The sequence below is a fragment of the Sinocyclocheilus rhinocerous genome, unplaced genomic scaffold (assembly GCF_001515625.1).
Source record: "Sinocyclocheilus rhinocerous isolate Xijiao unplaced genomic scaffold, SAMN03320098_v1.1 scaffold1724, whole genome shotgun sequence".
NCBI classification, from domain to species: Eukaryota; Metazoa; Chordata; class Actinopteri; order Cypriniformes; family Cyprinidae; genus Sinocyclocheilus; species Sinocyclocheilus rhinocerous.
Window position 1 is genome coordinate 1,066,752 of NW_015626034.1, and position 17,354 is coordinate 1,084,105.

The window sequence follows — 17,354 nt, forward strand, 5'->3', positions numbered from 1 at the left end:
AAGGGTGGGGACAAAAACTGTACACATGCACATCTACCAAGTGAAGAGCGCAAAAGGCAAAGAGCAGAGTGTTTTAATAGGATTGTACCTGCTGAGCCTGGGGTGCAGCTCCCATCGCCTGAGGGGCGCCTTGGCCGTAGTACGCTGCCTGCTGGCGGTAATATTCTGCCCACGCTGCACTGTAATCTGGCTGACCTCCTGGCTGAGACGCCGCCGCTGCTGCAGCCGCCTGAGGCGCAGCTTGACCTGAAACAAAATAAAACCCAAAGCATTAAAGATGGGAGGTGCAGCAGAAAAATAATCTGGCAGTGTTGTTAAACCACCCCGTTGTACAAGATTGATTTAAGGATAAATTACTCCATGGCAATGTTTGTAAGAGGGGGAACGACCCCGGCCACGCTACCTCCGAGTGGCGGGACAGAAACCCGCTACTTTACTCTAGGGCAGCCGAGAAAACAGCAGCTCTACTGCAGAGGACTGTGAAAGAGCTGCAGCTGCACAAAACTATTAGAAATCAAAGCAACTACATCTACGTATGATATCTTACCTTGTTTCTTATAGTACTCTTCCCATGCCTTTGTGTAGTCCTGCTGAGGCTGTCCTTGACCTGAAGAGACGAGATTAAACAGACATTAATCATGAGCTTAAACATTAGAACAGTTACACTGAAGGTAACATTACTGAATTACTTACTGACAATTCTGGTAAAAACATGCAACTATACTACATGCAAGTCTACCACCAAATTCATAAAAATAAAATACCATCAGAAAAATAACTGTTAAATTAAAACAGTTCATGAAGATTTAGCTAGCATTACAATTTCAGCTATTTTAAACTTAATATTTACAAGTACAACTGGCATTGAAACAGGCACAAATTTGAAAAGGTGTACATATTTTTCCATTACATACATACTTATCCATTACATACATACACAAAACTGAGCAGTACAATCTTATTCATGGTTTTTCAGTGTGTTAATCCTACTGAGACACTACAGCTCCTCATTCTGAACAGCAGGGTTTGAGACCAATATTTCTGTGGACAAGCACCAAAGACAAAACTCTCACGCCACTAATTTGCCTCGCTAGACTCCAAAAGTAAAACGGGACTGATTGGCTACTCAAGCCCTGCTGCTATTTAACCTGATCTCTCAAAGAAAAAAAACCTCAAGCTACATTTGGCAAAATATTTATACCCAATTTCTTGTAATATTCCTCCCAGGCCTTGGTGTAATCTGCCTGTCCACTTTGACCTGGAGCTTGCGGGTCACCTGTTAAAAATGGTACAATTTGAGAAATTGATAACCATTCTTTTAAAGGCTACAGAAAGTCCTCCACCTGACTAGGTGGCGCACTTTGCACAAACAGGTCGAGTGTCTCAGAAAATGCCCTGTCCATGTGTGCTAGTCGAAAAAGGCCATCCCAGAACAACGAATAAAGCCCATCAGAAAAGCAACATTGTACTGTGCAGTGATGGCTACACTGAAAGGCTACCAAGTACTACTGTACAACAGTAGATCTAGAGTGAAGGGAGGGTGACAGTTTTGTGGAGTGCAGGTTTATATATATCTAAAAAAAAAAAAGTACCTTGTCCATTGGTCTGGGATGTGCCAGGGGCTGCTGATGTTGGTGTCATGGGGCCCTGGGGCTGCTGTTGGTACTGAGAATAATAGGCTGCCCATGCGGCCGCATTAGCATCAGCCGCTGCTTTATCTGCAGAGCAAACAACAGCTTAGCCCATTTTGTCTTTCCTCCAACAGACAACTGAAGCTGCATTAGTTTTAACTAGGACTATGGATGGGCATTGTGGAGAATCTGAATATGATTCTAAACTAAACCTAGTTAGCATGGCTAAGGGACAAGCACTTACTGGGATCTGGCTGTCCTTGCTGCCAATGAGGGTATCCGTTGCCCCAGCCTTGAGGCTGGTATGGTGCTGGGGGACCACTGAGGATAAAAAATAAGATACACTAAATTAATCTCAAGATGAATTGGCACCTAAAGACCGAGTGAAAACACTGACAAATGCTAAACATTGAGAAGGAAAAAGTCCTTACTGTGGTCCAGGAGGGCCCTGGCCATAGGGCCCAGGGTTGTATGGGCCCATGGGAGCAGGTGGTCCTGGTGGACCGGGAGGGCCGTGAGAAGGACCTCCGTGGGGCCCAGGAGGACCATGAGGGCCACCCATAGGGCTAACTGGACCCTATGACAAAACAAAATTATTTTTAGTATAAACCAGGCAATAAGCAATAAATAGACAAAGTTCTGTGTCGGAGCAACATGTCAGAAAAACAATAATTTTATGTTCTTATGTTTCTTTTATAAAAAAACATTTATGTTTTATGTTTAAAAAATTTGCAAAAATTTGTTAGGCTTAATGGACACAGTACTCACTCCAATCTTCTCCTCGACCAGCTGTCTGGCGTAATCAATCTGTTGGGGTGATCCACGGACTGTGAAGATCTTTATATTAGGGTCCGAATTAGGTGGAGGGTTTCTTTGTAACTCTATCCTGGCTCCTGACTGCTGGCTGATGTTCTTAATGGTTTCACCCCCTAGAGGGAAAAAAAGAATAAATTATCAATGTTCATTCATTATCAATTTAGGTCATGTAAAAATTGCATATCACTTTAAAGGGAAGCAAATATCAACAACTAACCTTTGCCGATAATGAGGCCAGTCTTCATGGTAGGCACAGTGAAAGTGAATTCCTGCAGGCCTCCAGGAGGGCCCATGTTCCAGTTTCCCTGTCCACGGCCCCTCCCTCTGCCCCCGTGACCAGGGGGGCCTCCATCCTGCACACTCCTCAGCAGATCAGTTATGATATCTGCTGCGTGCTGTGCCCTGTCTGGAGGCCCCATAATCTGAGCGATCCTCTCTGGTGTGGAGCCATCATCTGAAGCAAAAGAACAAGCATTTGTGTCAAAGGATGGTCTTTTAACGTCATGCCAACTTCCTTGGCTATTTTCATGGCGAGTAACAAGCTGGAAAAAACAGCATTTTAAAGACTTATATAGGGCTTTGTTTTTACAAATAGTCAGAAAACTATTCAGATTTGCATATTCTTATGCACCTGGTTTGAACTGAATCCTCACACCAGTGTCATTCTGAATCTTCTTGATCATTTCACCACTCCTGCCAATCACAATTCCCACTGCAAACCTTGGCACAGGGACCTAAAGCAACAGCAAAAAAAAAAAACTGTCAACTGCCTTTCAAATTTCCATTTAAATGTAAATCACAAAAAACCTAATGATTATTCTCATTAAGCAGTACTTACATCCAGACTGTCTCCACCGCCTACTCTAGAACCATACTCTCCTCTCTGTTCCCGGAAACCCTGATCTCTGATCAGATCCATCACCATGTCTTTAGCTTGCTGTACAGACCAAGCAATTTAAAAATATTTAGATGTACAGTCCATAATTTGGAATGATTTCAATGTAACACTGCAAAGGTTTAAATGTACTCACCTGAACTTTAAAAGGATCGCCAGAGATTCTGAGTGGTTTATCAGCCCCTGTGTTTTGGGGTCCATCTTGAATCATGACCATTTTGACCCCCGCACGTTCCTATTACACAAGTGTTGAACAATTAAATTAGTAAGTAAATGTCCGTAAAAAAAAAAAGTGAAAGAAAAAGTAGACTTCAAACCAAATAAATGATCGTTTCTGATTTAACCACATTTGTGCACCTTACCTGTAACTGTTTGATTGTTTCTCCTCCCTTTCCAATGACCAGACCAGCTTTGGAGGCAGGGACCATGATCTCCTGAACAGACATCCCTGGTCCATCATTGTGGTGGAATGCTGGAGAAGGTCTACCTTTCTCGACAATCTCTGAGAGCAAACTCTTTGCAGCCCTATTAAAGAAATGTATATTTTTGATTCCACCTACTTCTATATTTAAAAAAATAATAATAATAAAATAAAATACATACTCAATTCAACTATGAGAAAGTTCTAAATGTGTGGAGATACTCACTGGATTGCATCAGGTGAGCCTGTTAATGTCACTGACCTGTCAGGCATGCCACCACTGTCTGTTGGGTAGAGTGCAGAATAAACATTGTCATTTTTTTTTCTCCAAAAAGAGATGAGATGCACAGAGCCAGGACACAGCAATTTGACTCACCGGGAGCAATCTGTATTTTGCAACCTGAGTCCTGCTGTATTCTTGAAATCTGTTCTCCTCCCCTTCCAATAACTGAAAACAAGGGTTTAATTAACATTGTACCTTTTTTTATGAGATTTAAATGCAAGTCCTCCAAAGCACGTAGCAATGGATATTTGTTTTTCTGAGTTCATAAGTCAACTTACTGAAGCCAACCATGCCATCTGGAACCTTGAACTCTTCTGATATAGACCTGCACAGAGATGTGATAACATTAGAAGAAAAAGGAAATGCAAAAATGTACCATTTAAAAAATACAAATTATGTGTTGCATTAAATATTTTGTTTAAAAAAATAAAAATAAATAAAATAGTTACCTTGGTGGGCCACCCATGCCTCCCATTACAGATGAAAAAGCTGGTGCAAATAAAAGCATTAACTTATGAGATGCGCAACAGACACATCTTAAAAACTGTTAAATACATAAGACCAGGGTTTGAAATTAACTTTTTCACTCACCAGCCAATTTGGCTACTACATTTTTAAGTTACCGGCCATTCATAATTTCTACTAGCCAAAAAAATTAAACAAATAAATTATGAAAAAAAGGCCAGAGGTAAGCCAACAGCTTAAAGCTGTCCACACTGGATGCGACACAGTGACCATTGCAAATCATTTGTACTTTGTCAAACAGTAGGCCTACGTCATAAATAGAACGAGGCATCAGTTTACTGTCGGGGATTTGTTGTGCTGTGCTGTGCCACATCCAGTGTAGGCCGCATCACTGATTATAATGGGTTCTATAGTATTTTGTCGCATCTGGTGTAGACACGGTGCGAGTCTTCAGGCATTTTTTGACTTTTCGTTATTGCTTCAATGCAAAGGAAACCAGTGCGCCCACCACGCCATTATTTGTTGCATAGTGATGGGTACAGGGCTGGACTGGGGTTAAAATTCGTCCCTGGACAAATCCAGCCTACCCGGCACTCAAGGTCCCCTGTGAATGTTTCGCTGTTTTATAGGGCCTTCAATTGAAGTAAATAAATAAATTAAATGAGGACAAAAACAAATAATGATATATTACTGAATTCACAACAAATGCAACAAACTAATAGCCTACTGCATTTTTGTCACATAGAAATGCACTTGACAGTATAAGCATTGATTTTGTGCTAGAACATAGGAAATTTACTGCTAATAAATGCTGTCATCCTTTCCTCACCCTCATGTCTTTCCAAACCGGTATGACTTACTTTCTTCTGTAAAACACAAAAGATATTTTGTAGAATGTTACCAAACCATTTTGGTTAACCTTGATTTCTGTATGGACAGACATTTCTTGAATTTCTCAAAATATCTTCTTTTATGTTCCACAGAAGAAAGAAATTAATACAGGTTTGGAATGACATGATGCTGAGTCCTCAAGAAATTAATTAGTAAACAATTTACGAAAAGTAACCCGCCAAATTGGCTAGTTATTTGACAGCGTTACCCGCCACAGCTGATTTTTACCCGCATTTGGCGGGTTGGCGGGTGTTAATTTCAAACCCTGCATAAGACATATTTAATAGCTAATTAGTTCTTCCCAGAAGACAATAGCAATGCTTACGATCACTTGGTGGAATCTTCTTGGTTTCTGGTTGATCTGAAGAGAGAGAGAAAAGAAAGAAAAAAAAGACCAAAACAGTTTAGACTAAAACAATGCACTTAAAACATCTAGTAGTACCGCTAACTATAGAAGTACTACATATCAGACTAACTAAAACTTTTAACCCACTGGTAGCCTCTGGTCTTTTTAGGCAAAAAAAGACCAAAACACAAAAACAAACTGACCTAATAAATTTTTTTATACAGAAATAAATGGTGCATATTGTGAAGCAGTGAATATTGTTTAGTACCATGAAACCCACTGAAAATATAAAAAAAAAATACTGAAATATTTTTTAACTAAAATATAGCACACAAAAAAAGTTTGACCAGGTTGGCCAAACTTCGATATAAAGACAAGATGGAGGAGAGGTTTATTAAAGGAAATACGAAGGCGGCATGGCAGAATCTTAATATGATGATGGGAAGAGCCCAGGCTTCAACTCGAGTTCAGTGTCCAGACCCTGCCTCCTTTGTTGAGCAGCTGAATGCTTATGTTAGGTTTAATATGAATAATTCTGGAGTGGATTGGGACCAGACTGATTTAAGTAATCCCCCAACACCATTTTAATATAACTCCAACTGGATTTGTCTGAAAGAAGAAAGTCATATACACCTAGGATGGCTCTGGGGTGGGTAAAACACAGCCTAATTTTCATTTTTGGGTGAACTAACCCTTTAAGTTATCCCCCTACACCAATCAGTGTGGAGGAACAAAGGGTTGTCTCCATCCTCTCCAAATTACAGCCAAGGAAAGCTCCTGGTCCAGATGGACTTCAGAGCCGCTTATTGAAAGAGTGTTCGGCCCAAGTAGGCGGGATGGTGGCTCAACTCTTCCAGTTGTCCTTGAACACTGGGTATGTCCCGAGAGCATGGAAGGACACAACCATTATTCCAGTTCCAAAAAAACCTCATGTCATACAACACTTCAATAAACATCAAGTTAATAACGAGTAGCTTACATTTTAGACACAATATTGCGGTCTCCTTTGTTGAGCAGCTGAATGCTTATGTTAGGTTTAATATGAATAATTCTGGAGTGAATTGGGACCAGACTGACTTAAAGGGTTAGTTCACCCAAAAATGAAAATTAGGTTGTGTTTTACTCACCCCAGAGCCATCCTAGGTGTATATGACTTTCTTCTTTCAGACGAATCCAGTCGGAGTTATATTAAAAATTGTCTTTGATCTTTCAAGCTGGTTAATGCTACTCAGCAGGTGTTGCATGCATCAGTCCAAAAGAATTTAAATAAAAAGCGCCCATCCATTAAAAACTGGGTATGTCCCGAGAGCATGGAAGGACACAACCATTATTCCAGTTCCAAAAAAACCTCATGTCAAGGAGATGAAGAATTTTAGACCTGTGGCTTTTACCTCAATTCTCTGTAAATGCATGGAGAAGGTGGTAGCGGGGGAGCTTACGATCAAGGTAGCCGAGTGCTTGGATCCGCTTCAGTTTGCTTACAAGTCAAAATGGGGAGTTGAGGATGCCAGCTTAACTCTCTTGGATACAGTGACTAGGCACTTAGACCTTTCAAATTCACTTGTCAGGATTTTATTTATGGATTTCACATCTGCATTTAACACAGTGAACATTGGTTTACTACAGAAACTACAAGTAAATACAACTCTTGTGCTATGGATTAAAGACTTTTTGAAAGATAGATCTCAACATGTTAGGCTGTGTGGTTTTAAATCTAACAGTATTATTGTGAATACGGGGGTTCCACAGGGCTGTGTTATCGCCTATTTTATTTTCTATATATACAAACGAAATCAAGTGTGATATCAATGGCATGTCACTTTTGAAATATGCTGATGACATGGCCTTGGTGGCTTGTATGAGAGATGAGCAATCCCTGGTTACATATAGGCAATTTGTTGATTATATGGTCCTCTGGTTCCAAGAAAGTTCACTGGAGTTAAATATAAGTAAGACTAAGGAGATGTGTTGTGGAAGGTTTCGTTCATTTAACACTGATCATCCTCTATCTGAACCACTTAAGCTGGGGGGGGGCAGGTAGTGGAGCAGGTTGAGGCCTTTACATATTTGGGCACTGAGATTGACAGACATTTATCTTTTACACAGCAGGCAAATAGTGTCTATAAGAAAGCCCATCCATTAAAAAAAAAAAGCGTCTCACACGGCTCCGGGGGGTGAACAAAGGCCTCCTGTAGTGAATCGACGCGTTTTTTTAAGAAAAATATCCATATTCAAAACGTAATAATCACTTTAATGTAGCTTGCGCCAACAGTTGTACACGGAAGCAGCTCCGGGCTGATGACGTATGAGTTCAGCCTCGCGCATGCGACGGTGAGTCTTGTGAAAACCAATGTCTGTTTACAGGATCAAAGAAAGCAGTTTCTTTACTTTAGCAAAGGAAAACCAGTCTCCTCTTGGCTTATATCGAAATCCTCCGACATTCTTCTTTACAAATCCTCGTTTTGTTATGCTGATGACATGGCCTTGGTGGCTTGTATGAGAGATGAGCAATCCCTGGTTACATATAGGCAATTTGTTGATTATATGGTCCTCTGGTTCCAAGAAAGTTCACTGGAGTTAAATATAAGTAAGACTAAGGAGATGTGTTGTGGAAGGTTTCGTTCATTTAACACTGATCATCCTCTATCTGAACCACTTGAGCTGGGGGGGCAGGTAGCGGAGCAGGTTGAGGCCTTTACATATTTGGGCACTGAGATTGACAGGCATTTGTCTTTTACACAGCAGGCAAATAGTGTCTATAAGAAAGCTCAACAGCAATTATCTCGTTTGAGAAGGCTAAAGGGCTTTAATGTAAGACATGATATCTTAACAGCAGTGTATCGGTCACTTGTGGAATCGGTTATAACCTTTAACATTGTTTCTTGGTTCAACTTTCTTTCAGCTGAAAATGAAGAAATTATCAAGAGTAATCCGACAGGCATCTAAAATTATTGGGTACCCACAGACTAAACTTTTAGATCTCTATAACTGTGCTGTAAGGAGGAAAGCAGCTTCTATTGTTACTGACCCCTCTCATCCTTTGCATTACCTTTTTCAGATACTTCCATCAGGTTGTCGGCTTAGAACTCCTTTGGCTAGAAAGGCTTATAGTAATTATTTAATTCCCACTGCAATTTCTATTCTGAATAAGGCCAAACAGTTTTGTCAGGATCTTGTGTCTTAATATTGTGTATTGTGTACATGTGAGCCTTTTTTACCTAAGATAAATTTCTATCACTGGTTGATAGATAAAGTTGTTTTAATTGAATCTGAATTGAAAAAAAAAAGTTAGACTTATTGCCTTAGGTCGGTTTTGTCTGGCAGGACCACAAGTCAAGAATAAAAGATTAAACACGTATAATAATGTGTTTTATTTGGACCATTATGCACAATAACAAAGACACTACAAGGCACATATGAGCTTACCTCCATCTTCAAGAGGTCTCTTCTGTCCACCATAACCAAACTCATTGGATGTCGGAGAGGGGGGTACACCATCACCTCCTATTTTTGCAGCTATCTAAAATAATATAGTGAAATGCACGGTCAAAACAAACAGTTTTAAATAAAATGAAAAATAAAACAGTTTTTAGACAACTGTGTATGATTATAACAACACTGTAACGGTGTGTGGCCTGCAAAGAGTCTCTACTGTTGTCCTGAACAAAACTAGGTAGACTTGTTAGCAGCAAAAACGTAGGAAGTTGCACGCGGCTTATTTATACAATCGGATGAAAAGAAACACTAACAAAAACATATTTATTAATGTCATCCTACGTCTAGGGACCTAATTCCAGCTAGAAGTAAATGTTTTGTATACGTAAATTACAGTTCACATAACGTTAAATGTCTAATAATGCGTAGTTTCAACTACTAATTTGCTCTTTAGCTTATTGGAACGTGTGCGAAATATACGTATCATTCACAAAACACATTCTGCTTAACTTAAGCTTTAAAATAAAACACTAAAAAGGAAATAAAATAGAAGAAAAAATGCACACAACTGAAACCTCTTTGTTGGAACGCACCAAGGCCTCAAGTTAGCACGTTAGCTAACGAGCTGGTTACGTTTCGTGTTAATTTTAAATGGAAAGCTTGAAGATACGAAATACTTTCGGACGCTTTCAAAGTACTCACTTGTCTGGCTCTCTGAAGGGCGTCTTTAAAAGCATCGTTCATCCCTCCACCGGCGTTTGAGGACGGTGGAGCCACGTTAGAGTAGTCGGCCATGTCTGCGGGAACTATCTTCTCGAGCTGAAGGAAAATGGCCGTACGCGCGAGAGTGATGAAGATAACTGACTGCAGCCGCTCCGATCCAGATCCCACTTCCGGTCGACACACTACCGCGGAAATAGAATAAAAGTCCTTCTTTCCGAAACGTACCAATGTGTCCGAAACTACAGTAGACACCACAATATTAATCATTTTAGTTCTGTCTATCCACCTTTTTCCTACGCCCCATGACGCTTTGTGCAAATTATGGGAGTAACTTCCGTTTACACTGTAAACAATCAGCAAAAGATTCACTCTATGAACGCAATAATAAGCATTTTGAAAAACTGAGGCTGCATTATTTTACTCACCCTTCAACCATCGATCATTAAAAGGAAATGTAAAAGTGTAAAAGCATTAACAAATTACTTTCAACATACCACGAATTCCTAAAGATCCTCCTTCTACCCACAGCAATACGGACATGTTAAATATCATTATAGTAATATACAGGTGCATCTCAAAAAAATTAGAATATCGTGAAAAAAGTTCATTTTCTTTTGTAACTTATTTCAAAAAGTGAAACTTTCATATATTCTAGATTCATTACATATAAAGTAAAACATTTCAAAAGTGTTTTATTTTAATTTTGATGATCAAAAATCATCAAAAGTCAAAAATCCAGTATCTCAAAATATCAGAATATTTACATTTGAGTTACATTTAATGACCATCCCTACAGTATAAATTCCGGGTATCTCTTGTTCTTTGAAACCACAATAATGGGGAAGACTGCTGACTTGGCAATGGTCCAGAAGACAATCATTGACACCCTCCACAAAGAGGGTAAATCACAGAAGGTCATTACTGAAAGGGGTGGCTGTTCACAGAGTGCTGTATCAAAGCATATTAAATGCAAAGTTGACTGGAAGGAAGAAATGGGTAGGAAAAGGTGCACAAGCAACAGGAATGACCGCAAGCTTGAGAATACTGTCAAGCAAAGACGATTCAAACACTTGGGAGAGCTTCACAAGGAGTGCAAGCTGGTGTCAGTGCATCAAGAGTCACCACGTTCAGACGTCTTCAGGAAAAGGGCTACCAAGCCACTTCTGAAACAGAAACAACGTCAGAAGCATCTTACCTGGGCTAAGGAGAAAAAGAACCGGACTGTTGCTCAGTGCTCCAAAGTCCTCTTTTCAGTCCTCAAGTAAATTTTGCATTTCATTTGGAAATCAAGGTCTGGAGTCTGGAGGAAGACTGGAGAGACACAGAATCCAAGCTGCTTTAAGTCCAGTGTGAAGTCAGTGATGATTTGGGGTGCTGTGACATCTGCTGGTGTTGGTTCATTGTGTTTTATCAAGTCCAAAATCAATGCAGCCATCTACCAGGAGACTTTGGAGCACAGGCTGATCGCTTCCATGCCACACCTCACTGATGCTGGAATTTGTGCTAAAGGAGCCCCGACCAAGTATTGAGTGCAGAAATGAAAATAATTTAAAGAACTTGAACTTTTCTGTTTTGCAAATCCTTTTTTTTTTCTTTTCTTTTTTTTTTGATTGATCTTAGGAAATATTCTTTTGAGATAGGCTACTGGATTTTTGACTTTCATGAGCTGTAAGCTCTAATCATCAAAATTAAAACAAAACAAAAAAAAACCTTTTGAAATGTTTTACTTTACATGTAATGAATCTAGAATATATGAAAGTTTCACTTTTTGAAATAAGTTACAAAAAAAATAAAATAACTTTTTCACGATATTCAAATTTTTTGAGATGCACCTGTATGTCTATATGTCGTAACAGTCACATTTTACAGCATCCGTATGAAAACAAACCTGGAAAGAGACATGAGAATTTGGGGAAAAAATGAAAGATTCTCAGTGCATTCCAGGGAATTATTCATGGATTATATCGTAAATTAAATCGGGAGAGCAGACCAAAAATGCACAATGTATGTTTTCTTTTTTCATTTACTTACAGCAGAATACAATAGAAACATGAAAAAATCAGGAGGAAAATAATGCAGCGTGTTGAAATATTGTTGTTATATCACGTCACATTAATATACCAGACGTAACATTCAAGAACATAGCCATCATTTCAGAAGTGAGGGCAGCAGTCAAAAAAAACAAAAAAAAAACAAATCCTGACTTTTGTATAATTGACAGGATTTATTATTCTTATCTCTTTTTCTGTTGCTAAGAAATCAAATGCACTGCTAGACTTTAACCAATAATTTGTATTCTATAATATTTTTATTCCTTTCATTCCAATATTTTTTCTAATAAATTTTATGATTGGTTTATACTGTAATAAATGTTATGTCAATTAGCACTGCATTATTCATATACCTGTAAATTACCTTTTTTATAGGCTATATAGCTGCAGCGATAGCGGGATGCCTTTGTCCATGTTAGAGATTTTCTGCACGCCATTACTTTCTGGACTTTCTGAGCAATGGCGTGTGCCAAAAGCCCCTGATCTTTTTGAAGATGGACTATTCACTTCACAAATAAAATATGTTTTATACATTTTAATTTGTTCTCCAAGTACTAGAAATCCAACTGTCCGTGATGAAAAGCAGTCTGCGCTGCTGACTGTGGTAGATTACGTTTCATTTAACTAAACACGGTTTTGAAGCCCTATGTTTTGGATATTTAAATACATAGCCAGATCGCTAACAGATTCAATCACCCACGCAATCTTGTTCCTAAACGTTTTAGCTTAAAATATTCCCAGCGTTACTTGTCCTATTGCATTTTTACTAGTAACAATTCAATTAGAGAGCTCTATAATTAAATTCCTACTAGTAACAAAGCCATTTTGAGAGCTCTCTAAATGAATTTTTACTAGTTACAATTACAAGTAAAGAGCTCTCTAATTCAATTCTTACTAGCAGCCTAACAATTGAATTACAGAGCTCTGCAATTACATTCTTATTAGATTCAATTAGAGAACTCTACAATTCAATTCTTACAAATTAGAGAGCCTTTTAATGCATTTCTTAGTAGTAACAATTGAATTAGAGAGCTCTACAATTCAGTTCTTACTAGTTCCAATTAGTAGTCATAGTAATATCTTTATTTGTCCCTTCACAGAGCAATTTATGCAGCATCAACCTCACAGACAAAAATTTATAAGACATTGTGACAAAACAGAATAAAAACATCACAACAAATACAACCACAACAACAAAACCCGGGCATTAACAGTGCACCATTTTTCATATATTAAAATAATGTTAAAATTCATAGTACACCTTTATCTTTATGTTTCAAATAATTGTTTACGATCAATATTGCATTTGAAACAAAAGATCTAGAAGCTCTATCAGTCCTCCACTTGGGCACTCTATATCGCATGCCTGAGGGGAGCAATTCAAATTCTGATTACAAAATGTTAGATGTATCATCTATAGTCAAGGACTTCCTAAGGACATTTTTCTCACACAGAGCAGATACCCCCAACTGTACAGAGCCTGTAATCTTTGACCCCAAATTAACAATGCTCTGCATCTGGGATCTACTTTTAACATTTAGTCCATAAAACCAACAAATCTTTGCAAAAGTCAAGAAAGTTTCAATAAAAGATCTATAAAACATGATCAAAATAGATTTATCCACACCAAAGGACTTAAGCTTCCTCAATAAATAAAACCGTTTTTGTGCTTTTGATTTTGTGTTTTCCACCCAACTTGGCTTATCATCAATAACTGTACCCAAATACTACACCGGGTCCAAGTTACCTCATCCACGCCCTCCTAAAACGCCATGTTTAAACACGGCCCCACATGTCTATGTCACAATGTGGGAAGATTTGCATAACACTGCCCAAATGTTCATGCAAAGAAAGAAGGCATAACTTTATTGTTGCTGCCACTGCCGCCGCCATGTTGTGAAGACGCTGTTTTCAAGAATTTGCCACTGATGATTCAAACACGAGTTTTGAGCAGTGTAGAGTAGTGCTTGTTGTTTGTCATTTCTCCGATCGCAAATGCAGACATGGTTTTATGTTTATGATGCAACGCAACGCAACGCGTAAAAAGGCAGTATAAATCATTATAATCCGTAATTATGTCCCCACTGGATGCAACAAATGCCTCGTTTATAATGGGTTTTAATGTTTTTGTCTCGTTGCTCCGGCCGGGACATGGCATCACAGTATGGTAAGGGGCTTAACATTTCCGTCACACGCTTGAGGTATTCGGCCAATCACAACGCACTGGATAGCTGGCCAATCAGAGCACACCTCGCTTTTCATACCGATGAGCTTTGTAAAAATCGACGTGTTTCAGAAAGGTGGGGCATAGAGGAGAAACAATAATGTACAGTATGTGGAAAATAATGTGTTTTTTGAACCTTAAACCGCATAAACACATTTCATTACACCAAATACACAAAATAATGTTCTTTTTAGCAACATCATATGACCCCTTTAATAATGTGTCTGCCTGGATATTGACTTCTGCACCTATCCGTATATAAAATAAATAAAAGAGGTGAAAGAATACAACCTTGGAGGCAACCCACTGACGAATAAAGCTCCCGCGAATATTCTCCATTTACACTTACTATTTGAGATCTTCTGGTCAGAAAATCTAAAATCCAGGCCACCAAGCCCTTATAGGAACATCAAATTCAGACAACAAATGTTCCGCTAAAAGAAGTGGTTGAATAGTGTTAAATGCGGATGCAAAATCTATAAATAATAAACATGCATGCTTCTTACCTGTTACGTATCCGGTCCATGAACTTCCGTCTGCTAGCCATCAGAGGTCACCCTTTCCACTTCATTGACTCTCGCACTACACTGTTGCATATCACCCCGGACTACATATCCCATCATTCATTACACTGACTGCACACAGCACTGATTGCACACAGCTGTATCATATCACTCACTCACTATTTAACACTCAATCTCACTCCTTTCTAACTGCCGAGTATTGTATGCGCTTATCGCCAGCAGTGATAGCTACTCTACAGAGCCCTCGTTAGCTTCCTAGCCTAGCCGTACTTTGTCCGCCTCTGATTGTAATTAACATAGCTGAAAAATCATAAATACAACCTCTAGTAATATGATTTATTGGCTTATCACGTTTGACCAATAGGTGGTGCTGTTATAAAATTGATGTGGTGTGTTCTGTTTGAGTTGACAATGGCACACACAAAGTTTGGTGTCAATATGCCAAAGCATTGCAGAGATAAAGCCTCAAACGTCATTTTGGCATCATGCCTCAAATTTGTTGCTGTGGTTTGCGAAAACGGTTTTGTCTATTGATACAAAATCCATAACTTTTTGTCAGCATGGTCTGAAGATGATATGATTCGATATTGGTGAAAATTGGACCGACGGTCTAGGTGGCGTTAGAAAAAGTAGGTTTTTAAAGAAAATCAAAATGACAGACAGGAAGTTTGGCTGACTATGGCAACATTGGTATCGCTGTTCTCAGCATGACCCAAGGAATCTATTAATACCAGTCTCATTACAATAGGCGAGAATAAAAGTTATGCCTTCTTTCTTTGCGTGAACATTTGGGCGGCGTTATGCAAATCTTCCCACATCGTGACGTAGACATGTGGGGGCGTGTTAGAACGAGCCGTTTTAGGTAGGCGTGGTTGACTCTTAACTTTTATAAAGAATATCTCTTTGGATTTAAGACTTTAGTCTTTGCAACTTTACAAATCTTCTTTATGCACCAAGAGCTTGTAACACTTCAAAGAGAAAGGAAAAATTGAAATCGCATCATATGACCCCTTTAAGAGTGTCAGAGTGGCTTCCTCCACACTCCTATTCCTCCTATAAGCAAATTGTAGCGGATCAATCAACTGACTAGTATACTCTACAATCCAAGTTTTAATAATTTTCTCAAAGCACTTCATTAATAATGATGTTAAAGAAATCGGTCTGAAATCGTTCATTTGTCTGGCATTGGTCTTTTTAGTAATTGGTACAATAATAGATTTTTTCCACACTGCAGGTACTCTCTGTAATTTCAAAGAGGTCTGAAAAATAAAATGACTGAAATCACAGAGCTGATAAGCACAACTCCTCAAAACTCTCCCAATCACTTTATCAGGCCTAGGACTTTTATTTTGTTGGGTGGGTTGCAAAACTCTCAAAACAGAGGCTTTATCAATCTGTAGATATTCCTCTGTTTTTAAATTAGAATAAAAATCCATACACCTATCATTAAAATAAAAAAGGGAGCATTCTAATTCAGTTCGTACTAGTAAAACTGCAATTACAGAGCTCTCTAATTCAATTCTTACTAGTAAGAAATCCAGTTATAGAGCTCTACAATTGGATTCTTACTAGTAAAAACTTTAGGTTACTAATGTAACACCAGTTCTCTGATAACATGAACTGCGGTATCTCACTGCGGGAATGCCCCAGCGATCAGGGAGTCCCACCTCCCTGTTTATAAACCGCAGCTACCTGCTTTCTCGTCATTCTCTGCATATCTCTTCTCCGTGCGGGACAGACAAGGAGGGCAATGTGGTGAGTCACGTGACGGGAGACTTTTCCCGTCATAGAGGTCTCTATCAGCCCTCTTTCCTGCCGGTTGGGATAGCCAATCAATATACAGCTTAGCCTCGGCGCTACGACTGACCTCAAGCAGATCTCCACCTGTACAGGCAGACGGGACTGATTCGGGGGTAGAATGGCATCCTCGTCGTCGTCATCCTCGTCGAAATGACCATTTCTGCGGTTCGCGTTCGATGGACGAGCATATCAGTACGAGGTCCTGCCCTCCGGGCTGTCCCTGTCACCCCATGTCTTCACGTAAGTTGCGGAGGCAGCCCTTGTTCCCCTGAGAGAACAGGGCGTTCGCATTCCCAACTACCTCAACGACTGGCTCATACTAGCTCAGTCTCAGCATCAGTTGTGTGCACACAGGGACTTGGTGCTTTCGCACCTCAGCCGGTTGGGCCTTCAGGTCAACTGGGAAAAGAGCAAACTCTCCCCGACGCAGAGGATCTCTTTTCTCGGTATGGAGTTGGATTCGGTCAAACAGACAGCACGCCTCACAGAGGAACGTGCACGGTCGGTGCTGAACTGCTTGAATTCGTTCAAGGGCAGGACATCGGTCCCACTGAAACTATTTCAGAGGCTCCTGGGGCTTATGGCAGCTGCAGTGGCAGTTACGCCGCTGGGGCTGCTTCATATGTCACGTACAATGGGCACGCAGTGTCGTGGGTATGGACGGGCCCCCAACTGCACTGGCATATCAATTGCCTAGAGTTGACCGTACGGCCGATGAGCTGTCACGAGCTACACTCCCGGGAGAATGGAGACTCCATGCCCAGACGGTCCAGCTGTTTTGGAGACGTTTCGGAGCTGCTCAGGTAGACCTGTTTGCCTCTCCAGAAACCTCTCACTGCCAGTTGTTCT

The 17,354-nt window shown here is 39.8% G+C and overlaps 1 protein-coding gene across 2 annotated transcripts in view; it reads right to left on the reverse strand.

Moving 5' to 3' along the window:
* fubp1 (far upstream element (FUSE) binding protein 1) overlaps positions 1 to 10,075 on the reverse strand; it is a 13,603-nt gene extending 3,528 nt beyond the window's left edge. The window contains exons 1-18 of one of the 2 annotated variants that reach the window (XM_016513071.1): positions 9,886 to 10,075; positions 9,175 to 9,268; positions 5,728 to 5,763; positions 4,496 to 4,535; positions 4,325 to 4,371; positions 4,140 to 4,211; positions 3,990 to 4,047; positions 3,705 to 3,867; positions 3,479 to 3,577; positions 3,286 to 3,384; positions 3,079 to 3,181; positions 2,665 to 2,901; positions 2,400 to 2,560; positions 2,063 to 2,208; positions 1,876 to 1,952; positions 1,593 to 1,718; positions 548 to 607; positions 89 to 246 (exon numbers count right to left, since the gene is read on the reverse strand). In XM_016513071.1, the coding sequence (XP_016368557.1) occupies positions 89 to 246; positions 548 to 607; positions 1,593 to 1,718; positions 1,876 to 1,952; positions 2,063 to 2,208; positions 2,400 to 2,560; positions 2,665 to 2,901; positions 3,079 to 3,181; positions 3,286 to 3,384; positions 3,479 to 3,577; positions 3,705 to 3,867; positions 3,990 to 4,047; positions 4,140 to 4,211; positions 4,325 to 4,371; positions 4,496 to 4,535; positions 5,728 to 5,763; positions 9,175 to 9,268; positions 9,886 to 9,978 (1,869 nt within the window). In that variant the 5' untranslated portion in view covers positions 9,979 to 10,075. The remainder of the gene's footprint in view (positions 1 to 88; positions 247 to 547; positions 608 to 1,592; positions 1,719 to 1,875; positions 1,953 to 2,062; positions 2,209 to 2,399; positions 2,561 to 2,664; positions 2,902 to 3,078; positions 3,182 to 3,285; positions 3,385 to 3,478; positions 3,578 to 3,704; positions 3,868 to 3,989; positions 4,048 to 4,139; positions 4,212 to 4,324; positions 4,372 to 4,495; positions 4,536 to 5,727; positions 5,764 to 9,174; positions 9,269 to 9,885) is intronic. The other variant, XM_016513077.1, reaches the window with a different exon arrangement.
* Between the last annotated feature and the right edge of the window lie 7,279 nt (positions 10,076 to 17,354).